At 40.6% G+C, this 20,733-nt stretch overlaps 1 protein-coding gene across 19 annotated transcripts in view; it reads right to left on the bottom strand.

The window, feature by feature from the left end:
• Positions 1-20,733, bottom strand: part of LOC123769983 (annexin B9) — a 32,750-nt gene that overhangs the window by 2,152 nt on the left and 9,865 nt on the right. For 11 of the 19 annotated variants that reach the window (XM_045761519.2, XM_069301198.1, XM_069301193.1 and 8 more), the window contains 5 exons: positions 12,058-12,234; positions 5,548-5,726; positions 4,010-4,185; positions 2,880-3,053; positions 2,366-2,547 (listed from right to left, as the gene is read on the bottom strand). In XM_045761519.2, the coding sequence (XP_045617475.1) occupies positions 2,366-2,547; positions 2,880-3,053; positions 4,010-4,185; positions 5,548-5,726; positions 12,058-12,234 (888 nt within the window). Of the gene's footprint in view, positions 1-2,365; positions 2,548-2,879; positions 3,054-4,009; positions 4,186-5,547; positions 5,727-11,292; positions 11,329-12,057; positions 12,235-20,733 lie in introns of all 19 variants that reach the window. The other 8 variants (XM_045761518.2, XM_069301188.1, XM_069301189.1 and 5 more) reach the window with 1 other exon arrangement.

The following is a 20,733-nucleotide window of genomic DNA, read 5'->3' as shown; positions in this document are numbered from 1 at the left end:
CTGTAACAATTGGAAGACATTTGAGTAAACCAGTTAAACATTAGTCATGTGAATACAGTAGTTACATAAATGAGCTTTAATATTTCTACAGCACTAACCCAAGGCTTGTTATGATTCCGAGTAAATACCAATACATTTCTCATCAAGGTGATGCGTTAACTGATATTTCACTCAAAGTTTAAGCTTTATTAAGCCAGTCGTTGAGGTAGGCCAACACACGAACCCTGAAAAGGTTTAGCTGGACTAAAACAACCTGAACTACTTTTGTAAACATACAGCGGAGCCAAAATCAAGCCAAAGGGAGAAACCTTGAAGCGGTCGGCCCGAATCCCCACAACGAAATCTACCCAATCCCTGACCCCGAGATGAAGAGAGACATGCCAATAAGCGAATATTCTTGAGGCCCAGGGATGTCATCCAAGCTCCAGCCTGTAGTAGCTGGTGAACTTAGGTCAAAGTGTTGATGTGGAAGGTCAGACAGAATGAAGCATGTTTGAGTTCAACCAACCCACAATGAGCCAGCACAAGTGCCAGGAAGGACTCCTGACCCATAAGACCCAACCCCAAAAACTGGGGAAGGGACCAACCAACTCCAACACAGGCTGAGGAAAACAACCCCAAAATCCTACAAATTGTGGGACCACAAAACAACAAGGTCGATGGCACAGTATGATGGCATCAATGGGGCAAACTGCTAAAGGGCTGATGTGAACTACAAGTGGAACCATCCTTCCACAACGCATAGTTGTGAAGCCTAGGAGAGGAACTCCTAGGCTTCACAACTCGCCTAGGAGTTCTGGAAGTGAACAGCTTAAAAATCAGACCCACCAGACCTGGCTTGACCAACAGTAGACAAGGTCCCCACCCTACCAGACTGCCCCCAAGTGGGGCCAGAACCCCCAAGAAAACGACAAATGATCAATGGAGGGGGAAGAGAAATCCACCAATGACTAAACCTGTGTAATGACATCCTCAGGAAAGAGGAGAGGTGAAAACGTTGAGATCAACAAAAAGGTAAGAGGCCAAGCCAAATTTTAGTCCCTTCCTCAGTCCCTCCACAAGGACCCAAACATGCAAGACCACTGCCAAGTGTGAACGTGCCCTGTGGTTCTCTGCAATAAAGATCCTGGACAGCACAGGCAGTTGCACAGAGCTGCCACTTGCCCACAATCTTGTGGAGTTGTGGAGTAAACAGCCAGTTGGAATGGCGTGAAAGAAGCACCGCCCAGGAACACCTGAAAGATGGAATGCACTTCCCATCAATCAAGTGTGTGGGTCCTTTGCCAAGCCCCAAAGGAAAAAAAGAGAAGGTTGTCAGTTAGACATAAGAATGATCATGAAACCTCACACTGTGGCCAATAAGCCTAGAGACCCATACTCAAAAAGTCCATCAGGGAGGGGGGGGGGGGAGGAGAGGTCCAAGTTTCATAGAAGGTGCTGAACAAATCTGCATGGACCACCAAAGGTGTAACTCAGAAAGACGAAATCCTCTAGAAATATGATGACTCCGTGGCACCGATCAGGAACTGGAATTAAACCCGAGGGGGGAAGCAGCTGAGTAATAAAACTAATACATAGTAGGGGGAAGAGAAATTCTCCACTCCTTGCAGAGGGGACCAAAGTCCACAATGGGTTGATGGGCATCTATGGAACCTCCTCCGGAAGCCTTCCATGAAGACTCTGGGGCAGAGCCAAAATCCTCGCCCAAAACCTATGACAGAAAGGCATCCTTCCAAGGCAGTGGTTCAGAACAGGGTGTGAAGGCAAATGCCCTGAAACCCCAGCAGAGTATTTGCCCTCCCAAAAAGGATGGGATTGCCATTAGAGAAGGCCGAGCTAAACCCTAACCCAACTCCAAAACCCTCAGATGCTTCAAAGCCGGAACCATGGGGAAAGGTGGGAGACCAGAAGCAGAACAAACCACACCTGCAGAGGAAAGAAGAGTTGGTGCAGACTTAGCATAGGTGCAGGACACAACACCGCCAATTCTGGATTTGGATTCTCATACAGGATTTAATGTTGTTGCACCAGTACTTTATCTCTTATACTTGTATTCAGTAAGAACTGGCAAGAAACAACCCATACCCTCAAGTCATCATTGTATAACCACCACTTTCTGTACCTTCCATATCTGCATTCATTACCTTATTTCCTTGCAATTTAGTACTATACCAGAAACCACTTATCATTTCCTACTGGAATAGCAACTGAAACTATTCTCCACATAATCTCAACAATCACAAACAGATCTCTCTATGCCAGTTAAAATTATATACTTTGCACACATTACTCTGACTGTATCTAATAAGCTGAAATGTATCAAAACCTTAACAATTTTAACAAAAACAACAACCTGCTGGCTAACCTTTATGTCCTGTTCCAGAGATTTCTTGTATAGCTTCTGATATTCTTGCTTGATGTTACCCATATCTATTTCACATCGAGACACCACCAGGCGAATCAGAGCCTCATCTTTGGTGCCCATGCCTGCCATCGAATCGTGCAGCTCCTTTGCAAAGTACCCAGCACGGTTTTGGATGGTAAAATCTATTGAATAAGAATATTTTTACTTGTACAGTATTGGCTTTAATGTACACAATTATTACAATTACATATTTACAAATTTAAATGACAGCTAATCACACCACAACATAACCATATCCGATTTGTTAATGTTATTACATTGTTATAATCTTGAGTCAAAGTAACACTAATAAAAACACGTGTTTGCTAGAAAAAAGTATCGATGAATTATAAAACAATTTTCATAAAGATTTGCATTTTTGCAAAGTCACTCATAACATTGTATACAAAACAATAATTAGTGAACAAAATGCTTAGCGAGAAACTCCTACAAATCAAAACAAGGTGGTACTCACAGATGGCCTTCATGCCAAGTTTTAAATCTCCAGAGAGTTCAGCATCTATAGCATCACCAAAACTCTTGCCCTTGATCTTCATGTATTCCTCAAACACACATCGCAGAAGAGGGTAGGAGTAGGAAGACAAAATGCGGTTGAACTCTCCTTCATCGGTTCCCATTTTGCCTTCACCTAATTTATACCAATATACATTAACTGCCATGACAAAATTTCTTATAAGGAAATATATATATAGACATATGACTGTTAAGGAGTAAACTACAGTAAAACTTACATTATGGCCTCACACAAACAATGTGTATAGACTTGAAAGCCTCCTTGTCAAGATTCTTACACGAGGCTCTTTGTTTGCTAACTTCCCAAATAATAATAATAATACCAGATATATAATAATAATATAAAATTATAATATAAATATAACAAAAAATAATAATACAGTACAGATAATAATAATAATACAGAGAAATCACATTAACGTAATATACTGGTATATCAATGAACAAATCCAACAGGAGCCTTGATGAGGGTTTGAACCTATGTGCTGAGTGTTCTCAGGCGTGCTCTAGTCGACTACACCACGACATGGTCAAAAGAATTGCGACCATCATGTTAAGTACTTAATCATGTTAAGCATGATTCTCCCCTCTCTGAAACCATATTGTGCCTCTTATAAAAATTTATTGCCCAAATGTTCTACAATTCTTTTTCCGATTACTTTTTCCAGTATTTAACTGAATTTACCCAAGGGCCACCAAGACACTTAATGGTCTCGATGAGGACAGAAAGCTGGCGGCTTGTCAAAGGTCCCCCTAATTTGCTCTTATGATGTTTAACAGGTGGATTTTAAAATTTAACAGTTTTGGGATTTATGACTCTGGCAAGTAGGCAGTTCCATAGGTTTATAACCCTGTTTAAGGGTTTGCCAATTGGTAACTAATCTGGGTTTGTAAAAAGTAAAAGCATGTTTTACTTTTCACTTCAATTTGAGTACATATATATAAAAAAATTAAATGTGTAATTTTATTTTGTCAATGTTCATAAAACTTTTCACTAATCCAAATACTGTACAGTGGTCAGCTTTTAAATATGATATAATGTGAGTACTGTATGTACAAAGATATACTTACCTGCTTTATACAGTTGCTGAGCAAGATTGTTTGCCAGTGCTGGATCACAGTTCGTCTCGTCCCTACAACATGCACACATGGATATGAGGAGACGACGGAAATCCCCCGAGGTGTCTCCTCCGAGGTCATTTTCCAACTTCTTTCGATAGTGTTGATAATAGGCATTCTTGATGGCCCTGATGATAAACAGTATGTCGAGTATAGCAAAAAATTACTTTCCGAATTTGTCATTCAAATTCTCCCTCGAGCCACTATGATCACCAGGACAATGACAGTTGGAACAAGTTAAGTGAGAAGGTGGTGCAGGTCAACGCCATCAATAATATCAAAGCTTCATATAACACAGAACTGTACTGGGAAGACAGGGCAGCATGAGTGTAACTCTCGTCCTGTAACTACACAGGTAATTATTGAGATAGTAATTAGTAACTAATAGGCTCTCATAGCCTTCCTACCAAGCCTGATATATGGCTGTTTGATAATATTATTTACAGGGATAAAGGTGTATAAGGAAGACAATGAGGAGTAACTCTAGGCATCACTGAGGGACCATCCTGCTATAATACAGAGCAATACCCTCAGCATGTAAATTATAGTTACCAACAAACACACAAAGGGTACCAGGGAGGAAAAAAGAGTGGATGGGTGTCAGGAGAAAGTGGATTGGGGGCGGGGTGTAAGTGTTGGGAGCAGATGGGGCCTCAGGAGAAAGTTGGTGAGAATGTCGGGAGTGGGTGGGTTTGGGTGTCGGGAGTCTTTATGGGAGTGATGTTTCTGGGAAGATGACAATGTTAAGAGTGGCTGCTCTCAGAAGTCCTCAGTGACCTACAAACTCGCATAATTTTGAACAAGACCAGATCGTGTTTACCCTGTTGGCGAGTTGGGTGTCAGTGGGTTGGTGATGGAAGGAGGGTAGAGAGGCGTTTATTCGTGACAAATTACAAATGGTTGACTCCCAATACAGTATGCACATCTAGTTTCATTTATTTATTAATGTAATTAGACCTTTTCAGTCTTCAAAAAGAGCTAACTTTGACAAGCAGGATACCTTCATCATTGAAGGTAAATAATATGCTCTGTTGTTTATATTACGTATATGTCCCCAAAACATTGGTTTTGTGAGGATTTTTTATGGTCCAGGAATGTATCCACATTTATAGCATTGTGCCTATGGGAAATCTTGTTTTGCATTCCTAACGTACGTTACACACACACATTTTCCGAACATGACCTGTCTGTAGTAGGGGGGAATGCCTGTATGCAGTTTAGTCTCTGTAATAATTATGGTGTTGGTGAGAGTGATTTAGTATCACCTGCTCCTTGCATCTCTATAGAGGGTGCCAGAGTTTGGCCTCTGGTTCCAAGCAGACTTACAATGACTCGCAGGGGCCTGGTGTGGAGGGAATTGGGTGGAGCTGTCCAGGAGCCACCATAGGAGCCCCTCACAGAAAACATTTATAATTAAATAATTATAAACCAATACAAATACACAGTACAAATATTTGTACTCAATTACACACAATAAAACAAAGACTTACATTAGAGATGCATTATCTCGGGTGCACAAGATCTCCACTAGTGTCCTCTCGTTTGTGCCTATCCCAGACATGGCATTGTGAATCTGTTGGGCCAGGTACAACGGCAGGGGTGTCATCAGAGCAACAATTGCCACTTCAAACTTGCCACTTAGTTCACTCTTCAAATCCTTCACCAAATCCTACCATTCATGAAACCATATAAATATTAGACGACAGGTTATATTTAATGTACATGTTATTTGACTATTTGCACTAAAATACTGTACTGTAAAATACAATATAAGCCATATACCAAAATCTGGAAGCAAATAAAATCATGATTCACAGTGAGTGGGTGAATGTGATTATTATATAACTGTATTTAACTAATTACAGGAAGAGGGTTATCATGTGTTTGCGATGTTCTGGCTACTTTATACTGTACATTTGGTTACATTTTGCATCGAGCTCTACAGTGCTTTTGTCACAATTATTGCAGAGCCACTTCATCCATCCTTCATAACTCTGAATTTCATATTTTTTCATACATCTATTATCCAATCTCTAGTTCTGCTCATCGTCGGTTTAAGAAAGCCTTCTTTATCTATTTTCTCTGACTTTATCTTGCATGTGATGAACATATCTTTGCTATACCATTTGTCTCCTCATAGCTCTTAAATGTGACCTATGGTATCTCCTTAGTTGCAAGTTTTTCATTGTTAAGATGGAAACAACACACTATTGTAGCATGTTCTAATTTTAGTCTTTTTTCACTAGGTCATTTATGAGATCCACCAGAGTGGGCATTTCCAATTTTCATTACAATGTTTTCTCCATTTCTGACTTCTGCAGTGCACTGCAGACATTTTATTTTTCAATTTTGCTTAGTACATCATCTTGTTATCAGAGAACTTGTCCATATAGTTCTTAATGCACTACTGCAAGTTACTTGCATAACTATATAAATAATTGATGCCAATACCAAAAGCTATAAGTACCCCATTGATGAATAACCTTCAATGTCTTAATTCTTTTTGTTGGGGACAGGAAGCCTGATGTGTAATTACCTAAGTGTATATAATTACCTAAGTGTAGTTACAGGATGAGAGCTACGCTCGTGGTGTCCCGTTTTCCCAGCACTGTCATATAACACTTTTGAAACTACTGACGGTTTTGGCCTCCACCACCTTCTTACCTAACTTGTTCTAACCATCTACCACTATTTGCAAAAGTGAATTTTCTTATACTGTATTTCTTCTGCATCTGTATTTTCTATCTAGAATCACCCCTAGATCTTTCTTTATCAGAATTATTTAAAGATTTCTCACATAATTTATAGGTTGTGTGGGGTCTATGTTCTATTCCACATTCCATAACATGGCATTTAATTACATTAAATTCCATTTGTCAAGTGGTGCTCCATATACTTATTCTGTCCAGGTCTTCTTGAAGGGCATGACAATCATTTAAGTTACTCATCTTCCATATTATCTTACCATATCAGCAAACATGTTCATATAATTCTGCATTCCATCTGGTAGATCGTTTATGTAGACAATTAACATTACCAGTGCAAGAACTGAACACTGAGGTACTCCGCTTGTGACATTTCTCCAGTCCGATACACTTCCTCTTATTACTGCCCTCAGTTTTCTATCAGTCAGTAAATTTTTCATCCATGTTAGCAGCTTACCTGTCACCCCTCCACTGTGTTCCAGTTTCCAGAACAACCTCTTACGTGGAACTCTCTCGAAAGCCTTTTTTAGGTCCAGATAGATGCAGTCAACCCAACCATCCCTTTCCTGTAAAATCTCTGACTCGATCATAGAAACCGAGTAAATTTGTTACACAGGATCTTCCAGATCGAAAACCATACTGACGATCTGATATTATATCGTTTGTCTCCAGGTGTTCTACCCATTTAGTTTTAATTATTTTTTCCAATATTGTGACTATTACACTTGTCAACAATACAGGTCTATAATTGAGGGGGTCTTCCCTGCTGCCATTTTTGTAGAGTGGAACCATGATAACCTTTTTCCACGCGTCTGCTACGACTCCTGTACACAGGGATGCCTGAAAAATCAGGTGAGGTGGCATGCTGAGCTCAGATGCACATTCTCTCAGAACCCATGGTGAAACTCCATATGGGCCAACTGCTTTGTCCTTACTTAGCTCCTTGAGCATATTTTCCACCTCGTCTCTACATACCTCTGTGTGCTCTATGTTGTTCTCTGGAATTCTTATTGTATCTGGTTCTCTGAAGATTTCATTTTGTACAAACACACTTTGGAACTTTTTGTTTAATGTTTCACACATTTGCTTTTTATTTTCTGTGAATCTCTTTCCCATTTTCAACCTCTGAATATTATCCTTTACCTATAGTTTGATGTTTATGAATTTATAGAATAGGCCAGGTTTATCATTTGTTCGTAATATCAGACAGTCAGTATGGTTTTCGATCTGGAAGATCCTGTGTAAGGAATTTACTCAGTTTCTATGATCGAGCCACAGAGATTTTACAGGAAAGAGATGGTTGGGGTGACTGCATCTATCTGGACTTAAAGGCTTTTGACAGTTCCACATAAGAGGTTCTGGAAACTGGAACATATTGTAGGGGTGACAGGTAAGCTTCTAACATGGATGAAAAATTTTCTAACAGAGAAAAATGAGGGCAGTAATCAGAGGTAATGTATCGGACTGGAGAAACATCACAAGTGGAGTACCACAGGGTTCAGTTCTTGCACCGGTGATGTTCATTGTCTACATAAACGATCTACAAGATGGCATTCAGAATTATATGAACATGTTTGCTGATGATGGCAAGATAATAGGGAAGATAAGAAACCTAGATGATTGTCAAGCCCTTCAGGAAGACCTCGACAAAATAAATATATGGAGCACCACTTGGCAAATGGAATTTAATGTGAATAATTGTCATGTTATGGAATGTGGAATAGGAAAAGACCCCACACAACCTATAAATTATGTGAGAAATCTTTAAAGAATTCTGATAAAGAAAGAGATCTAGGGAGTTTCTAGATAGAAAACTATCACCTGAGGATACCACATTAAGAACATTGTGCGAGGAGCCTATACTACACTTTCTAACTTCAGAATTGCTTTTAAATACATGGATGGTGAAATACTTAAGAAATTGTTTTCGACCTTTGTTAGACTAAAGCTGGAAATATGCAGCAGTTGTATGGTGCCCATATCTTAAGAAGTACATCAACAAAATGGAAAAGGTGCAAAGACATGCCACTAAGTGGCTCCCAGAACTGAAGGACAAGAGGTATGAGGAGAGGTTAGAGGCATTAAATATGCAAAAACTAGTAGATAGAAGAAAAAGAGGCGATAAGATAACTACGTATAAAATAATAACAGGAATAAAAAAAATTGATAGGGAAGAATTCCCGAGACCTGGAACATCAAGAATAAGAGGTCACAGATTTAAACTAACAAAACAAAGGTGCCGGAGAAATATAAAAAAATTAACTTTTGCAAACAGAGTGGTAGATGGTTGGAACAAGTTAGGTGAGAAGGTGGTGGAGGCCAAAACCGTCAATAATTTCAAAGCATTATATGATAAAAGGAGTGCTGGGAAGTCGGGACACCACGAGCGTAGCTCTCATCCTGTAACAACACGTATGTAATTACATGCCTACAAAAGCAAAAACACAGTAGTATGATACAAGAGAAGCTGGTAAATAATTAAGTACATATTTAATGATACAACAAATCAGAGCACAGCATTTTGTTAAATATTTTTCCATGGTGGTATGCATCACTATCTAGTGAGTGAGATAGTAAGGATGCCACTCACTATCATACACCATCCGGCACTACCATCTTCACCCCCCTCGTGTCCCCATCAAAACTATTTGATAATATATGTATATTTAATTCCCCTTCTATAAGATTATTGTCTATCATCTGCTCCTGTGATGGAAATGAGTAAGAGAATGGGTGCACACATGGGGTAGACTAAGTTGTCAGTACAGAGAGAGCCCAGATTTCCGTGAACTGGGTACCTTCTAGACTAAAGCTGGAAATATGCAGCGGTTGTATATGTGTATATCTGACCATCCATGCCACACATCTGTTTACCCCAATACTCCAATACTGTATATGTTTACAAAAATTTCCCTGCTTAAAACCAGCTTCTACTGTAAGGGATTCAAATACTGTACATTAAATCCTCCAAAACTGACTGCATGAATGAAGTTAAGGATATTAGAGGAATGGTGTTACTATCACTATAAAATAACTGCCAGTTCACTCACATTACATATGTAAGGTATACTGAAGACAAGTAAGGAGTACAGCTAATAATTATACATGACTGAAGTATTTGTTCAACTCTTTCACAGTACTGTGGCATGTCACATAAACAATGTAAGCATATAAAGCTATGAATATAAGAAATACTATTAACCTCTAAGCTTCTACATTCTCAATGACTTGACGAAGGGATGTTATCACTTTTGTACACTGCTCTTTTCCAAGGTGTTGCATCTACTGTATATTTCAATTAACATGGTGAATTGATGTAAATTCTTGCATAAAAAAAAATGAACAACTCACTTGGAAAGCACATTACTTGCAGTATGTCTACAAAATGCTGATAAATTCATCTGTATATGTATTCAAGAAAAATTCAGCATATAATGCCTTCAGAAGAATAAAACTTGATATGCAGATGATGAGTCACAATAACATGGCTGAAGATTATGATGACCAAAACCACACACCAGTACAGTATATGAAGACATGACGGCATTTCGGTCCATCCTCTCAATCGACTTGATAATGGTCCAGGATGGACCGAAATATCATCATCTCCATCTATTGGTGTGGTTTGGTCATCAAAATGTTATAGAAATAATCCAAGACTAAATACTGTATACTGTACTTGTAGTGTACAGGCAACGAGGGTTGTAAAAACGAAAGGCATTATCAGAATATCTCATGTCTCAAAACTAAACATACAAATATTTTATAAATGCAGTGGGCTGAAAGTTTAAAGGGCATTGTCTGATAGCCCACATGGTGCAGGCAGAGGAGGGAGAGTGCTGCCACTCACACAGCAAATTTCATTTCGAGGTCCTGATGCACCACAAATTTGTTTCAAAAAGCCATATACAGTAGTTACTCAGGATTCTTTCATGTTACATACCTGGATGACTATTTTGACATTCTGGAGTAAATTTCTGGTACACCAGACATCACAATGAAATATGCGCATTGCTAAAAGGAATGATACTGTACAACACTCTCCAAGAGGAAGATAAATTCATTAATTTTTACAACCCTGGTGTTCCTACCAGAAAATGTCTGGAATTTACTGGTTATGTCTCATATATTTAACACTACAATTTGCAAGATTCTGAGAAAGCAGTATGTACCTGTACAGCATTTATGATAAAAAGAATTTTCAACATTTTCCCAGGTACACAAAGAATTAACTTTAACAACTCTTGTTCCCATGATTTACTCTACTACAATTTATTGCTTTATAGAAACAATATACACCAACATATAAAAATTACTAGCATTCTCAAGAAATTAACATTTTTAACAAGCCAGCTAAAATATATCACTGAAAAAATGTAGAAATATAAATACTGTATTGTGTGGCTTGTGTTGTAAGCGCCAGGATGGAACCAAGCAAACAGCCTCAGCCTAAGAGTATCATGCGAAAGATTCACAGAAGATCAGTCTGCACAGACATACTAGACGGTAAATATGCCATAAGTGACTTACCCCGGTGAGTCCTTTTTTTGAGTCATCTCCCTCCTCCTACAATGCAGGTGAGGCAAATACAAAAATACACATCAACAGTAGACTAAGGACACATACGCAGCTCAGACCTCCCTACATGCGTTTCACAGGGACACTGTTACACACAAAACTCATATTACCTGAACATTACAAAAGTTTTAGTAATGATAATTTTTGTTGTTTATACTTGAAGCTGAACATTAGTTATATTTTAGGGCTCAAGACTACACATCAATTAAGATACCAAAATACATACAAACGTTATCTTAAAAAACAAAAACATACTTGCTTCTTCCACTGACAATACAAATAAGATAAAAACTTTAAAAAGCACTATATGTACTTTACTAAGTACGCCTATCGTCAATGTTTTTAAATCGGACACACAAGTTTTCTTGTACCACTACTGTAATTAATTTTTTCAGTTATGCTGACCTTTCAAAAGGCTCAAGTCTCAAATTATAATATCAGTTAAATAATGATAAAATAATTTTTTAACTTTTAAGTCAATCTTCCTGCAAAATCCACTTCGATAAAACTTCAGGAGTTACTTGTTACACCACAAACAATTTTGAAATTTGATTTAAAAGTTTAAAATGGTCCTGAAATACGAAGCCACTGGTAATATCACTAATTGAATGAAATGTCTCAATTCATTTGAGAAAATTATAATACACTAAAAAATTGTATTTCTGAAAGCTATGTACACTCCAAAATTTGACATCTGTTGCCTTGGCCAAGACTAACCCTGCCATAAGCCTGCTGATACTTGAGCATAATCTGCTGCCTCTCAGCCGAGGTCCGACGAGAGAGAACACCAATGATGGCAGCCTCATCCGTGCCAAACCCCTTCATGGCCTTTCTGAGAACAGCGGCATCACTACTTGCATCGAAGTGTGGTGAAGGCCGCACTGTGGGGATCTCCTGCCAAGGAAGAAGTTACATCATTACTGTCTGGGTCAAAGAACAATAAAGGTGGAGTTCACCTGCTGTAAAAGAATGATGCTTATAATGTGACAAACAAAATTACATCAGGAAAGAGGAGTAAACTCTTATCATTTCTGCTCAAAAAGTTACTCTGACTCATTAAGAGAATGGCAGAGCATCTCACATCCTACCTCAGAGCATGTTCTCAGTACCTGGTGTAGGGACAACAATGCTATAGATAGGTTAATTATACCCGATGCTGTCTCCTCACTACCGCCTTTATGATATCTGAAAGAGGCGATGGAGTAGGAACGAAAGAGAGAGGGAGGGGGGGGAGAGAGAGGGAGGGGGGGAGAGGGAGGGGGGGAGAGGGAGGGGGGGAGAGAGAGGGAGGGGGGAGAGAGAGGGAGGGGGGAGGGGGGGGAGAGGGAGGGGGGTGGAGAGAGAGGGAGGGGGGGAGGGAGGGGGGGAGAGAGAGGGAGGGGGGGAGAGAGAGGGAGGGGGAGAGAGAGAGGGGGGAGAAAGAGGGAGGGGGGAGAAAGAGGGAGGGGGGGAGAAAGAGGGAGGGGGGGGGGAGAAAGAGGGAGGGGGGGGAGAAAGAGGGAGGGGGGGGAGAAAGAGGGAGGGGGAGGGGGGAGAGAGAGAGAGAGAGAGGGAGGAGAGAGAGAGAGGGGGAGAAAGAGGGGGGGGAGAAAGAGGGAGGGGAGAGAGAAGGAAGGGGAGAGAGAAGGAAGGGGAGAGAGAAGGAAGGGGAGAGAGAAGGAGGTGGGGAGGGAGGGAGGAGGAGAGAGAGGGAGGGAGGGAGGGAGGAGGAGAGAGAGGGAGGGAGGGAGGAGGAGAGAGAGGGAGAGAGGGAGGCGAGGGGGGGGGGGAGCAAGCGAGGAAGGCGAGGAGAGAGAGAGATAATGTAGCTGGTGTAGCTAAAACAAGGGAGGAGGATGTTTCACGTGTTGGCCGGATACGCCACCATGATATCTTATCCTCCCCCAGGTGGTGGCAGCCGGCAACAACGCCGCCTCTCATTGTCTTGACTCAGGTTATATAGTTACATCACATACATACATTGTATGATTGATACATTACATGGTCAATATATAGCATATATGGCATATATGCTATATATATGGCATATATGCTATATATATGGCATATATGCTATATATATGGCATATATGGCAAGCATATATGGAAGCTGATCAGAATTACATTTCACCTTTGTGAATGTACATTAATGACACTATGTAAAAGACACATCTAATACTTTATGTAGGGCGTACGTAAATCTGTGTATCTTTGTATTTACGTATGTAGGTTAGCTTAGCATTTTAAAAGCACCGAATCACCTTCTGTGGTTGAGTGTTCAATAAACCCTTGAACTGTATGTTTAACACTTCTCTAACCCTGTCCATGGAGGACAGAAGAAAATGTATATATGCTGGTTCGCATTGTAAATGTGTGGCCACGTCTGTGGTAGAAAAAAAAAATAATAATTGTCTTGACTTCACTCCACACACATCAACACCCTCGTCATCAACACCCTCGTCATCAACACCTTTGTCGCCCCGCCAACACCACCACAACAGGGGGTGGGTGGGGGCTGACGGCTGGGTGGACTACGTTCGAGATTCGTAGTCCTAAAGAACCGGGTTCAATCCCCGGTAGAGGATTGGGGAGTTTCTTTCACCCTGATGCTCCTGTTCACCTAGCAGTAAATAGGTACCTAAGAGTTAGACAGCTGCTACGGGCTGCTTCCTGAGTGTGTGCCTACTCACCTATTTGTACTCGCCTAATTGTGCTTGCGGGGGTTGAGCTCTGGCTCTTTGGTCTCACCTCTCAACCGTCAATCAATTGGATGTGTGCGCGTGTGGGGGGGGGGGAGAAAAAGTGAAATAAAAATAATCAGTTGATTGATTGACAGTTTAAAGACGGACCCAAAGAGCTAGAGCTAAGCCAAAGTAACTAAAAGGAAGTAAAGTAAGCACAAAGTAAGTAACAAGTACCGTAAAGTAAATACCAACAAGTACCAGAAAGTAGCTATTTAGATAGTCACAAGAAGGGGGGGGAGGGAAGGATCTATTTGTTACCAAGTACAAAATACGGATAAACTTAGTTGACTTGCATGGGCCTACATGTACAGCTTTCCCGCAACTCAAGTGTGTATTCCCGTAATTTAATTGTGCAGAGGGAATTTAAACCTTAAAGCCTTACAACGTATGAGATTAAGTGTAGATGGGTTAGGGTGATTTTAACACAGCTATTCAATACGTCTCCTGCCAGAAGTGTGGAGCGGATATATTATTGGGATAATCTACTTGCTACATAGATTAGTGAGTAGATTATCCCAAAAATATACTCGCTCCAAGTGTAACATAACATTTTGGAGGTTTCCGGCAGAACTCCCCCAATCGCCAGGCCAGCTGGCGCGGAATCTTGGTATCAGTTATATTTCCAGAGGTTTGGATACTACGCATTAAGAAGTTGTCCCGATAAAGAATAAAAGTTTCAATCGAGGAAACATGTTACATCATTGACTCTTCATGAAAAAAAAAACTTCATGGAGACAGAAGAATAGGAATTTAGGAGGCACCTAGAACAAATATTGAGAGGAAAGGTCAGACCAGCGCCAGAACCTTCCCCCCTCCCTTCAAAGAGGCGCAGGAAGCAGTGACATTTATTTTCGCCACCTTCGCCACCTCACCAACGAAGGCAACTAGAAAATCAGCGAGTCAAAACTAATCACTCTGGCATCAAAAGAGACTGACGCATCAAAATCAGCCTAGAACTCTCCCCCAACAATGTAAACAACGATAAAAAGTCTCTCTGAACCAGTGTGAGCTTGTTCGCCCCACCTTCCTTACTAGTTTGGGGGAAGGAGTAGGAACCTCACTGTCAGCCGGAATCTCATTCTCAACCCCAGTTCAATGGCTGGTGCGGTGTGTACCAAGGTCGCCTCTTGTCCGTGCTGGCCTCCGGTGTTCTGTTTTTTTCGGCTAAGTGGTGGTGTTTGCCCGTGGTGGTGTTTCCTGTACACTGCGGTATAGCGCGAGCTTACTTTAGCATGTTTAGGTATTAATGCAGGTACATCTGCATTTGTGCAGCTACCTTACATTATACGAAGGGGAGTACAGTGTGTCAAAAACTAGCTACGCGATGCTAAAAATTCCCCTCACACAGGATGGTTAGTCATACAAAGGCATGTACTCCCCTAGTTGTGCTTGCGGTGAACTGTGGCTTTTTGGGCCCACCTCTCAACTATCAACCAATCATTTTTTTGTCCACACACACACACACACACACACACACAGGAAGCAGCCCGTAGCAGCTGTCTAACTCCCAGGTACCTGTTTACTGCTAGGTGTCAGGCCCACTACGGTGGCTGTAGATGTTGCATGCCCAGGAATTTGTTGAGAAGGAAATCATTAAAATAATTATCATTTTGAAAATTATGACTACCACAAATAGTCTTACCGTGATCAGAATACCACCACTGGCTATATAATTTGTCAGACAACCATGCTATTTCACTAAAAACTAGTTAACTATATTAAAAACAGCCAAGCCCGACAACTTGCATACTGAACACCCCTAACCAAATGTTTCATCAAATTCTTAATAAACAACAGTATGGAGCAACCAGCCGAGTACAGTGATAGCTTGTACAATCCAGATTCCCGCCACACCATTTTTAGAGGTAAGGACACGTACAGCATTACAATCACAAAATCTGGACATTTCCGGAAGCCTCCAGCAGTCGTGAGATCATCTCGGCCAGAGCTCTACTTGTTTGTCATGTTGGCAGAGGATGTAAGCAAAGAGCTCCTTTGCTTACATCCTCTCATCCTTTGCTTACATCCTCTCATCCTTAGCTTACATCCTCTCATCCTTTGCTTACATCCTCTCATCCTTAGCTTACATCCTCTCATCCTTTGCTTACATCCTCTCATCCTTAGCTTACATCCTCTCATCCTTAGCTTACATCCTCTCATCCTTTGCTTACATCCTCTCATCCTTAGCTTACATCCTCTCATCCTTTGCTTACATCCTCTCATCCTTAGCTTACATCCTCTCATCCTTTGCTTACATCCTCTCATCCTTAGCTTACATCCTCTCATCCTTAGCTTACATCCTCTCATCCTTAGCTTACATCCTCTCATCCTTAGCTTACATCCTCTCATCCTTAGCTTACATCCTCTCATCCTTAGCTTACATCCTCTCATCCTTAGCTTACATCCTCTCATCCTTAGCTTACATCCTCTCATCCTTAGCTTACATCCTCTCATCCTTAGCTTACATCCTCTCACCCTTAGCTTACATCCTCTCATCCTTAGCTTACATCCTCTCATCCTTAGCTTACATCCTCTCATCCTTAGCTTACATCCTCTCATCCTTAGCTTACATCCTCTCATCCTTAGCATACATCCTCTCATCCTTTGCTTACATTTAGCGTCTAAAAACCTCAGCAAATTTTTACCACCCTGCGTCATCGCTACTCAAAGTACAACTAACCAACCTAACAAAATACGAAAAGCAAAAATTATATATGGTATGCAAAGGTATGGAATCATATATTTATCCCAGCACATGTTTTAGATTCTACCGCTCCTGACAGCTATACACACACACACACACACACATTATATATATATATATATATATATATATATATATATATATATATATATATATATATATATATATATATATATATATATATATATATATATATTATATATTATATACAACAACGATCACAAAAACACTGATCCAAGTATGCGGAAGAACCACATGTGAAAAATAGAGAATGCTTAACACGTTTTCGGCTTAATTCACATTCATCAGAGCAAAGTAGAATAAGAGAGAGAGCTCCCACCAACCGACAGAGCATTCTACTTTGCTCTGATGAAGGCGAATTAAGCCGAAAACGCGTTAAGCATTCTCTTATTATTCACATGTAGTATTTCCGCATATATATACAGTATGTTTGTAAACCTAAGATAACCCCCCTATATTGGATTCAAATGGTAAAGATTAAGATTTAGAAAATAAACAATGGTTTCAATAAGATAAGATGTGTGGAACAAGTTACTAAGCAACTCTAGAGCAAAGTTTCAGGCAGTGAGTTTGGGGGAAAACGCTTGAGCGGGAGCAGGCGGGTATAATTAGCAGGTCCCCCACATTGGCCAATATGCCTTCAGCAGAACGGGGGCGAGAATAGCTGGAGCTACCTCATGCCTATGTGTGTATACTTATACCTCAATAAACTTATTTGAATTTGATGCCTTCAGCAGGTTCCCAAGTTCTCAAGTTAACTTTTCACTACTGTAACCCCCCTTGTAACTACCCCCTCGTGGCTAGCCCCCCCCCCCTCCCTTCCCCAAGGAAGGGAGGAGGGGCTAGTAGTAGTTAGTAGTCAGCCCCTCTACTAGTAGTAGAGGGGCAAGTACTAGTAGTAGAGGGGCTGAGCTAGTAGTAGTCTCCATCGTGACTACTACTAGCTCAGTAGCAGTCACGATGTAGTCCCCCCCCCCCCTACGTGACTTTCAATTACGATTTAAAAAAACATTACCGTTTAAATTGTCTACTTTGATCCCCAGCCATATAAACATGACGGTAAATTCTTAATACTACATTTCTCGGTGAACACATGTTTGAACAGAAGAGAGAATTATATCAAATTTATCTAACCGGACACATTGTAATGAATCCAAAAAGAGACTGCTTAAATGTACATGACAATTACTTCACAAAAATGCTATTCAAACGAGTTGTAAATGAGTTGTAAAACTATGGATACAAACTAGAACAGAAAATTAAATTTTCACAGTTTATAGCAAGTCTGATCGTCTAGCTTAACCTGGCCAGTTATAATAGAGCATGAGGCAAACCCACTGACTTGGACAAATCCTCTCTACTATCTGCCTATGTAAGTATGTAATATATATTTACACACACACATATAGGGTGGGGAAATGTTAAAGGTAATACGTGTTTAGCGTACCATATCCGAAAATATTACAAATTGACTAAGTATATACTTCGAATTTGATTAATGTTTAAGCTGGAGGTAACTTGTAATATGGGAACTTCAATAAATTATATTTTTGTAATTAATGCATCATATTTGCCAAATATATTAACGGTGAAAATTTATGAACTACTTCCATCCAATGTACAGAAAAAAATAAGAAATGACTGTGCATATAGAGAAGTATAAACACACTATTAATATAATGAAACCCGGCCATTGGCCGTTTCGTCTTCCAGTACATATATATTATATACACTTTCAGTACATAATGTTAACTTCCTAAGGATATCGTTTAGTCATTTATTATGCATCCCATACCCCCATCTTGTGTTACAGTAATCTGACACCCACTAACGGTTACTAGGTGGGTATGGGGTCCACTAACTGCCCACGGGATGGGTAAGGGGTCCACTAACTGCCCACGGGATGGGTAAGGGGTCCACTAACTGCCCACGGGATGGGTATGGGGTCCACTAACTGCCCACTGGATAGGGTATGGGGTCCACTAACTGCCCACGGGTTGGGTATGGGGTTCACTAACTGCCCACGGGTTGGGTATGGGGTTCACTAACTGCCCACGGGTTGGGTATGGGATCCACTAATTGCCCACGGGTTGGGTATGGGGTTCACTAACTGCCCACGTGTTGGGTATGGGGTTCACTAACTGCCCACGGGTTGGGTATGGGGTCCACTACCATTCACAGAATGGGTATGGGGTTCACTAACTGCCCACGGGATGGGTATGGGGTCCACTAACTGCCCACGGGTTGGGTATGGGGTTCACTAACTGCCCACGGGTTGGGTTTGGAGTCCACTAACTGCCCACGGGTTGGGTATGGGGTGCATAATAACTGAACAATAAAATTATGTTTTGCCGGATGAAAACAAGCTTCAGCTGGTATAAATCTGGCAAACTGTCAAATTGTTGAAAAGTGACAGAGGAGCCAGCTGACATTTGGTGTGTGAGACCGTGCCATCTGCCTGTTTACATAGTATTGTAACCATCTGCACCTTCCTAATTGACGTAATGGACAATTACAAAGCCGAATTTGGGATTGCTGATTTGTTGTTAGTAAAACCTAACCATCCTAGTCCACACGCTATTTGAGGTCTAATATAGTACATATATGTGCTATACTAGGCCTAGAAAATATTTAAGTTTGGTTTTTTAGCTTTATTTTTTCCAGTTACTTATAAAGTGAATACAGTAATACCAAATTGTACTATTGTAGTTAATTGTACATTACGCCAATATATGTAGGGTGGTGCACATAGCTACAAAAGTAGTATCCAAAGAGGAGTATAGGTGTGTGTGATACATCAGCCTGTCCTCCTAGGGTTCCCAACGTCAAGGAAACGGTCAATGTAAAGTGCCCTATCCTAACCTACCAGAGGACCCGAAACAGAAAACTGAACAGCACGTCACTTTCACCAGTCACTTCCATTTTCTAGCAAGACAATTCCTGGCCTTGTGCAAGGCATACGAGTGAAGGGCGACGTTGTTTACAGGAGGAGAGGTTATAGATACATATGGTGGTGTTATGTCAATATAAGAAAGATGTCTTTTGCAACACGACACAAGGACACCATGCCATCACCTTCACTCTCATTCCTCACAATCTTCTGTGAAGTCTATGACAACTGAATATGCGTTTAACTCAACCAGACTCAAGAGACGTTGATGGGAAGAGTCTGGTCACGGTATTCTTGGTGCTGGCTTAACACATCCGGCTCTACACACTACACCTCTGGGGTACCATCCTATACACTCCTAGTTACACACGCCCTTACAAATATCCAAAGAAATCCACTAGCACTACTACACCCCCTGGAGAACACAAGTGTGACTCACTGTGTAACTCATGAGAGCGAGGTGGTGGTAGGGAGGTGGTGCTGGTAGTGGTGGTGGCTGACACACACTGGTGGCTGCCTCTCCTCCCCACTATGTTGGTTGGCAGTCATGGTTGCCACATTCTCTCTCTCTCCTACAGCATTATCACACACAAACTCAACCTTTCCACTTTATGAGACAACACCACTTCCTATATTAAGGTCACGAGACAACTTCCTATATTAAGGTCATGAGAATTTTAGTATCCCTACAACTATTGACAAAAACTAAATACACTTATCACATTTCACAGTGTTGCCAACCCAAAGATGATCCTTGGATTTTTTTAGTTTTAAAAACAAACAAAAAATTACATAATGGTGTAAGTATAGTTAAAAAATTATATTCACATAGACTCCCCACCTCACATGATAGTTTGTCATACTTGGAACTGAGTTAGAGACTATTAGCCAGCACTTTTAAAATTTGGACGAAGTACTATGACAAGTTCATTCTTTACATTCAAGACTATTATAAGTACCTCAAACTAATTCACTACAAATGTTAATTGCTTAGCTAAAACCTCATTGGGGGTCCAGTAGCTGAACCTGTTACGTATCTAACCCTTATGTCACTT

Source organism: Procambarus clarkii, chromosome 45 (assembly GCF_040958095.1).
Source record: "Procambarus clarkii isolate CNS0578487 chromosome 45, FALCON_Pclarkii_2.0, whole genome shotgun sequence".
NCBI classification, from domain to species: Eukaryota; Metazoa; Arthropoda; class Malacostraca; order Decapoda; family Cambaridae; genus Procambarus; species Procambarus clarkii.
This window is presented reverse-complemented; position numbering and strand designations above follow the sequence as displayed.